Genomic DNA, 8520 nt, shown 5'->3' on the forward strand with positions numbered 1-8520 from the left:
CATAAAAGATTTTTAATGAGACAATATTAACATAAGATTATATGTCATATTTTCTATTTTTCCCACCAGAGTTTTTGTAGATAATATACAAGGCATATTTATTGTCCACATAATTCAATATGAATTACCAAAAGACAATATTCAAAATATGTTATATCATTTTCTTCTTAATTTTTCCCATTGGGTTTTTAAAGGAATTTTCATAACATATCAATATTATTATTATTTCCTTAATATTTTTCGCACAGGGTTTTTGAAGGAAATTACAACATTACAAGATTCCATGATGATTCAAGAATATACAAGTTAAGGAAGCAAATTGATCAAGGGGGAGTGTTGAGAAATAATATATGATCAATTAGTTTAATTATTAGTTAATTAAATAGACAGTTATTTGTAACCGCTCGTGTCCCAAGTTTTAGAAAACTTGGGACGCGAAGGCAAATATTTGGGACACCAATGCATGTATTGGTGCCTCTTCACCTGTATAAATATCATCATCAATCAATGGAATCAACACAGAAATTCATTCTCATTTCATTTCATAACAATTTTGTCCAGCTAGCAGCTTTCTTTCGCCAATGTACGTGGCGACGTTCGGCGAGCAACCGTCAGCTAGCCGTCGCGCGCGCATGCCGGCATGCATGCACGGCGAACCGGACGCGCCCACGGCCCCCACCGCAGCCGTGCGCGCGAAAGACGCGCTTTTCCCGATGCGTCGTGGTTCACGGACCTGGCACACATGCTTCCCTCCTACCATACGACCACCAGACGCACGAATTGATGAGCGATGCACCCAATTAATCGTGCTGCACAAACTCCGGCCGGTAGGTTAACGAAATAACGACGCAATGCATTTTGCATCTAGCGTGCCGGCCCAAGTACGTACGAACGTCCTGGCCGCGCAGCACGCAGCACGTACATACTGACCACTCACTGCACCTAGCTAGCTAGACCAGCATCTCTGCATGCATGCATTCAAGCAAGCATATGAACCGCTTAGTACCTTTGTCTGCTGGATGTACACGCATGACACAGCAGCATGGTAGTACTGCGGTACTGGCAGCTCACTTTGTCAGCGTCGCTCCTGTATACGGCCGCTGGGGATCTGGCTGGGTGGTCGTACTAGTAAGCTAGCTTTCCACGGAAGCTCACGTCAGCACTGCAAGTACACGTACTCCAGTAGCGCCGCGCAGTACGTACGTGCTGAGTGAGCGTGGTACGCCGGTACTTCATCTGTACCAGTTGGCTAGCTGTGCAAATGTTGTAGTTAGGGGCAGATCGGAGCCACGTTAAAAGCTGTAGGGTCAGCGGGATCAAGTGCTCCATTTATCTCGTTTTGCAAAAATGGAAGAAATCCGACGGAGGTGAGAATTAGTCAGCGGAAACCTTTCCCTTGTCATCGTACGTTGGACGTGGCTCCCGTGTCGCTCTTGGGCGAGTGGGCGACACCGGGGACCTCGTTTACCAAGAGCAGGGTGCCAGGCGCAGGCAGTTCCTCTGCAACTTAGTCAGCACTTCAATTATGATTGGAGCATCTTGTTTTGGCACATCCACTACATCAAATATATTTCTATTTTTTATTTTCTTACAGGAAACGCCTACAGGTTATTTTTTCTATCGACCTTCCAACAGCTTATACATGGATATATGATGGCCTACTGAGGCATTGATCTGAGATTCGTGTTTAAGCTGCTTCGGGGTGTTTTTTTTACGGATTCTAAGGTGAAACCAAGCCGAAAGCAAGGCAATATATAGGCTAAGAGGAGTTTTGTTTCCCTAGGTTGTTGTCGTTTTGAGTTGTAATATCTGAGATATGCTCGCTTTGTGTGACCTCAATAATATAAAGATTGTTTGCATCGATTGATGCAGAGGCTAGAAAAACGTACTTCTTTTCGACAAAAGCGTGCAATTCATCAAAACAAGTCATTGTACACTTACATCATACGTACATAGCCTTGCGAGTGCACATCTCATAATCATCCGATGCAATTCTAAATGCCAGATGTATAAATCTGAATCTTATATTATTATTTTTCTCTTTATTTTAAAAAAAGGGGGTCTACCCTGGCAAGCCTCTATAAAACTTTTGCTGCGTGCAAAAAAACTGTGTATAAATGTGAGCTCCAAAATTCTGCCCTACAACTACTTCACCACCCCCATCAAGAGGTATTTAATTATGAAGGAATGATGAATTAATGTGGAATAATTTCATATTTTTGAAAAACTTTTGCAAAGATCAAACTTTTTTTGTTCCGAAAAGGTGGATAACCTCCAGCCCCAATGCAAAGATCAAACTAAAGCTACAATGAGCAATTGTATCTTTTTATCTTGTTGGATTCCATAGGTAGATACATTTTTCTCGGTGGATTGTATCATGGACTTGGGTGTTGTATCTAAATATTTGCGCGATAAAAGCCATATCTTGGTTAAGATACTGCATCCATCTCTTTGCTCATTAATTATATGTATACGTGCTAAATTTTGAATGAAGGGTGTATATATGTAAGTTCTTTATGCCCTTAGATACGGCTGAAGTAGAGCACCCAAGAAGTCTCATCTCGTTCTGAACTTCGCCATCGACTGTTAATTAAGTCCGAAATAGCTCAAGAAACTTGTTGCCTAAATAGATAAAAGGTAGGATTACATACAAATTATTCATAACCCACGCCGATCGGAGCTGTGCAATCTGACTCAAGAAACGAAGAAAACCCCTGATCGATTACAAAAAGAAGAATGAAAAACATAGTGACCTCCTGAAGTCCTTAACAAGGTGATAATACGGAGTAGCACACAACCTAGAGAAACGTAATTAACGAAAACGAACTACAAGCAGAGGTCCAAGCTAACCGCCTCCTTCTGCTGTCCCATATCAGACGACCTGCCTATCTCCGTCGGCGACCGGCCGGAGAGGCAGGACGGGAACGACGTCGTCACCACGCTCATCACCATCTCTCCCGACCCCGCCGCCGCTTCATCGTTCTTCCCGGCCACCACTGGCGACGGTCTCCATAACCCCGGCATGGGCATGCCGCCGCCGTACGGCCCCGCCGAGCGCGCCGCCACGCCGCCGTACATCCCGGGGGGCACGGAGCCTGCCCACAGCGGGTACTGCGGCGGCGGCGGCGGCGGCTGGGGGGACATGGCGCCGAAGAGGGCGCCGTAGAGGTGGTGGTGGGCGGCAGGGAGGAAGTGGGCGGCGGCGAGGGAGGCCTCGAGGTGGGCGCGGCGCGCGTGCTGGCGCTCCCGCTTGTGCGCGTTCTGGTGTCCCCCCAGCGCCTGCGACGTCGGGAAGTTGCGGCAGCAGTAGTGGCACTCGAACTGCTTCCTTGCCTCCGTCTCCCCTCCTGCCGCCGCCCCCAGCTCGAGGATGCCGTCTGCAGCAGCGGCCTCGTTGTCGTCCTCTTCCTTGGGTGGCTGCTGGGCGCCGCCGTCGTTGGAGAAGTCGCGGCCGAAGAGGCGGAACGTGGCGTCGGACAATGCCGCTGGTTGGTCGGGTGGCCCGCGGACGAAGGACGGCGGCAGCGGCGAGATGGTGCCATGCGGCGCGGCCATGGCGTAGAGTAGACAGACAGACTTCCGGAATCCGGCCTAAACTGTGTAAACAAAACTGATATGGCTGTGGCTGAGTTTGCATCAACTGGGCAATGGGCGGCGTGGTTTTATGCACGCATGCTGAGTACAATGGAGAGACGGCCGGCCGGGCATTTGCAGGCCAGGCCGGGAGGAGGGGACAGGGGAACCCAAGTACGAAAGGAGTCGGGGCGTTAAGCTAACCATGTCATCTCGACATCTCGTCATCACTCCTCAAGTACACAAAAACCAGCAGTGTACGGCGCTCTGCCTGCCTGTCCCTGTGCCCGTACCGACACCGTGCATGTCTTGATTGCTCCGTCGACGACACTTGTTTTTATTTTTTGACGCACTTGCTCTAGCTAGGCACGTGCATGCGTTCGTAATGTAGGAGAGAAATTTGGTGGGGTGCATGCATTAGGTGCAATATGCGTCACCGAAAGTCATAAGAATCATGAATAATAGAAATGTACATAAGCTTGTAATTAATTAGTCTCTTACGCTCACTATGTGTTAAATTACTGCGTTCAGACAAGGTGTGCATGACTCCAGTAGATAGGGATGCATGCATATACACTGGCCTTCAAGGGTTGATCACCTAGTCTAATTTTACTTGCCCTTGTCGTAACCCACAAGGCTAGAGTCAACATAGGTGTACACACGCTCATCCATTGCCAGCCCGTACGCATATGGTCATGTACTGTATGCTATTGTCTGGCCTCGCCAGCTACATGATTAATATGCACTTAAAAAGAGATCAAGGTACGTAGAAAGCCAAGAGTAGAGTTAAATCTTTGCCTCTGTAAGAAATTGGACTGCCCAAATAAGAAGGGGTATTTTATCAAATATCCCCCGTTGTTTCAACGGTCTCAATAGCTAGTCCGAAATTAGACTAACGTCCTTTTAGCGAGCTCCACGCATATTTAAGAAATATACCGTCCGCTCCATGGTCTTACGGCCCGGCGGGTAAAATTGTCATCCGCACATAACTAAAGTTGTCACTCTCACAGATTAAAGTTGACAGCCCCACAAAACTAAAATTGTCACCCTACCGAATTAAACATTCACTCCTTAGTTTTCTGGCTCAATAGAGTAAAGTTGACATCCTCATGAACCAAAGTTGTAATCCCTACAGAAGTAAAATTGTCACCCCCACAAGACACGTGACGCGATCTCAGTCATAGTCTTCTCAATGGATGACCAGCAGATCGTTCGCTCTGAGAGACTAAAGAGCGAACATTCGCTCAATATAAATTCCGTACAATAAAATGTACCAAGCTGAGGGATTGCTTAACCATTGAATTGAAAATAAATGGCATCCAAGAGGGGTAAGGCAGCAGCTGTCTTTGCTTCACAAAGGTAGAGAGTCCGCGTCCTCTTGGAGCTAAACATTTTCCCCAATTTTTCTAATTTTGGTGTATATTTAAATGCTTACAATCCTTAACCCTCTAAGTTAATATCCTGGGTACTCACTCCGTCCACAAATAAGTGTACATCTATTTTCGTCTTAAGTCAAACTTTTCAAAGTTTGATCATCTTTGTCGAAAAAATTAACAATACATATGACATCAAATTGGTATATTATGAAACTATATTTTTAAACGGATCTAATGATACTAGTTTGGTGTCATATGTATTGCTACGTTAAAATCGGTCAAACTTTAATATTTTTGATTTAGAATAAACTTAGAAGTACACTTATTTGCGGAGGAATTACGTCATGCGTCCGGGGCAGACGCCCTTGTGCCTGCCTGCTGTTGTGTCGTTAGCACTCGCCGCTGCATGATTATCACGCAGCGAAAGTCTCAGACCTTTAATTACATCGATCGATCGATCGATCGCTCTCTAAATCCCGCGGTAGGTTCTCAATTATAGCCTGTCCTTTGGACATGATTCCCAATTTTCAATGGTTCTGTAGCGCGAGGAATCCACACGCTGCATGCTTGTGCATCTTTTTGTAACGAGCATCCAGTTGATGTTCTTGCTTTTCCAGCATGTCGCCCTTAATAATTCCACGACTTTTAATTCTCAGACTTAACCCGGCCAGGGACTCTAGGGAGAAGCTACGATGCGGCCACACCGCCGTACGTGCCGTCGTGAGTGTTCTGACTTGTTCTGAGGGTCGTCATTGCACGCTACTCTGTCATCAGGCCACGGAGAATGCTGACAAGGTAAAGTACGTACTACCTGCAGTCAGGAAAAAAGGAAGAAGCTGAATTCATGAACAAGAAGAACCAATCTACTGCTCTAAAAGCTGCTCCGACTATACATACCACCCGGCCGCCGGTCTGTGCGAGCCACGGCCATCGGTGGTCGTTTGTGACTAGCTTGCATGCTAGCCTGCACGTACGTCGGTACGTGCCAGGCTGCCCGCTAGCCCGAGCTGCTAGTATAGCGATTTAGCGAGCACGTACCAGGCAACGGATACACACGTACAGTTCCAAGCACCATACAGTTCTGTACTAATTGTGCTAGTGTTTGCTTACTGCCTTTTCTAAAAAAAATGTGTTTGATACTAGTTCAATTGACGGGGGAAACCGTGTTTAATTTGAACATTTACGTTACATACATTTCCTTGACCGTAAATTCTGAACTTCTGAGGTTTTGCTTCGTCTCCATGAGAGGTTCCTATAGCTAGGAGGAACATGAAAAGGAATTTACGGTAAAAGATTGAAATGACATGGATGATGTTGCCTTGAAGGGGGGTGGGTAGGTGTTTTCAAATCTTTTACATTTTTTTTTTCAGAATGCAACCAAACGGTTACATCATCGATTACAGAAGAAGAGGCCAGAAGGCCACTATAACGCCGCAAAACGGCTACAACGCCACAAGTGGCTCAAGAAGAATGTTACACTCTACGTCACTACAGGCAACCCACTCACCCTAAGGGCCGCCAAGGAAAAGATCTTTTACATTTTGTGCCGCCAATTCTAATTTCTGAAAATAATATCGTCATGAACGACTTCTTCATCGACTGCCACCGTAGCTTCGAAGACCCTGACCATCGAGGTATTCAGTTCCCTCATGTGGATGGGTGAGAAGTGCCTCTAGCGTCCATGCTCGCCTCCAATAATAGATTCGTGCGAGGATCACTTGAATACAAGTTGTCCTTCATCCCTACAACATTGTGCGATACACTCGTGTTTGTTTTCCCGTTATCTTTACTGTCTTATATGTCTACCCTAAGCTCATGTATCTTGTCATGGGAATTACTTGGTGTCTTTCTTTCTTTCTTTCTTTCTTTCCGTGCCCATGTAATTGACAACTATTCCATGAATCTTGTCATGTTAAAAATGGATAATATTGTTGTCCAATGAGTTTTTTTTGTTTGTCATCCATATTAAGTATGTAATTATCTCTTCTTGATTCAGTTTCTTGCCTATTTTGTGTGTGAAAACATGCATAAATGAGTCGACAGTTGTTCACAAATGCTTGCCAGATATTCCATGTGTAGGAGAAACATGCAAGGAATTAATGATAAAAGATTTAAAGGACCTGAATGTTTCCTACAAGGATGGTGAAACGAGACCATTATGATTATTCCAAAGAGTTGGGTATAAAACAACGCTTTCCTCTTCCCTTTTCCTCACATCAAACAAAAGTTAGTGTCCATCTTCCTTTCTACAAATCTCGTGTGGGTTTACAACATAATGCCTCGTGTGAGGGTGAAGCTCCAGTGCATCATGAATAGCAACAAGCGTAGGATGATGTTCAAGAGACGTGTCGCTGGTCTGCTTAAGAAGATCGGCGAGCTAGCCACTCTCTGTGACATCCCTGCTTGTCTTGTGGTGTACCGAGCAACAACCGTTGTTGTGACCGTCGTTGGGTGAGGCCACCGACATTGCAAAACAGTAAAATGTGTTGCCTGAGTCAAACAACAAGAAAAGGAAGTTGGATGCAAGGGGTTTCCTCGAGCAGCAAGTCCACAAGGAGAAAGTGAAGTTATCCCATGCCAGCAAACAACAACTGTGATCGAGAGATCGATCTCATCCTAAACGAATTTTTCGCCAGCCGTCACCATAGCGTTGACGACTCGCCTAGGTCTTCATTGCCCTCAAGTTTAAGGTGGAGAAGCGCCTCCAGGTCATCAATGCTCGCCTGCAGGAGATCTATTCTGGGAGCAGATGGATACAAGTTATGGTTCATTCCTAGACACATGGTTTGAAGACTCTTTTTCTTCCCTTTTTCATTGTTATCCCCCCCCCCCCTCTCTCTCTCTCTCTCTCTCTCTCTCTCTCTCTCCTGGAAGCTCCTATATCTTGACAAAGGAATTATTTGGTGCGTTTCTTTCTTTCCATGCACATGAAGTAGACAAGGATTCCATTAATTTTGCCATGTTATAGATGGAGAATATTGTTGTCCAACGAGTGTTTTTCTAATCCTTTCTAAGTAATTATCTCCTTTTGATTCACTTTCTTGCATATTTTGTGTGTGAAAACATGCATATAAATGAGTCATTTTTTTTTAAAAGTTATTCCAGGAGCAAGAGAAACGAGCAATCAATTACTCTCTTCGATCCATAATAAGTGTCTCAGATTTTGCACTAACTTAGTACAAAAGTTGTATTAAACGTGAGACACTTATTATGAATCGGAGAGAGTAACTACGAAAGAATGGAAGGGAACTAGCTGTTGCCTACAAAGAGGATGAAACGATACCATTATGATTAAATGGTCCCCTTCTCTCTCCTTTTTCCTCACACCCAACAAAAGTCTATGTTTTTATTTAAGTTTTTTGAACGGCAAAGACCTCTATTCATTATCGAAGAGCACACCGAGCAGAAGCTAGCCAGTAATCTTTTCCTTCCTCCAAATCTCTTGAGGGTTTAGTGCAATTAATATTTTTTTTGAAACACAGTACAAACGCAAACGCTCAAACCGGCAGTTCTTGAGAGATTGACGAAGTCACCGCAGGTGCCTCGTTGTTGACGGGTACGCCACCTACCA

At 45.1% G+C, this 8520-nt stretch overlaps 1 protein-coding gene across 1 annotated transcript; it reads right to left on the reverse strand.

Annotated features, from left to right (window-relative positions):
* Window positions 1-2602: 2602 nt before the first annotated feature.
* Window positions 2603-3764, reverse strand: LOC104582219 (zinc finger protein 8). The gene has a single exon (XM_014896641.2). It carries the CDS (start codon window positions 3553-3555, stop codon window positions 2827-2829), a length of 729 nt encoding a protein of 242 aa, XP_014752127.1. The 5' UTR covers window positions 3556-3764; the 3' UTR covers window positions 2603-2826.
* Window positions 3765-8520: the final 4756 nt, after the last annotated feature.

Source organism: Brachypodium distachyon, chromosome 1 (assembly GCF_000005505.3).
Source record: "Brachypodium distachyon strain Bd21 chromosome 1, Brachypodium_distachyon_v3.0, whole genome shotgun sequence".
NCBI classification, from domain to species: Eukaryota; Viridiplantae; Streptophyta; class Magnoliopsida; order Poales; family Poaceae; genus Brachypodium; species Brachypodium distachyon.

Excerpts from the sequence above, each read along its gene's own strand:
- LOC104582219 (XM_014896641.2), bottom strand. The coding sequence starts at position 3,555 with ATGGCCGCGCCGCATGGCACCATCTCGCCGCTGCCGCCGTCCTTCGTC.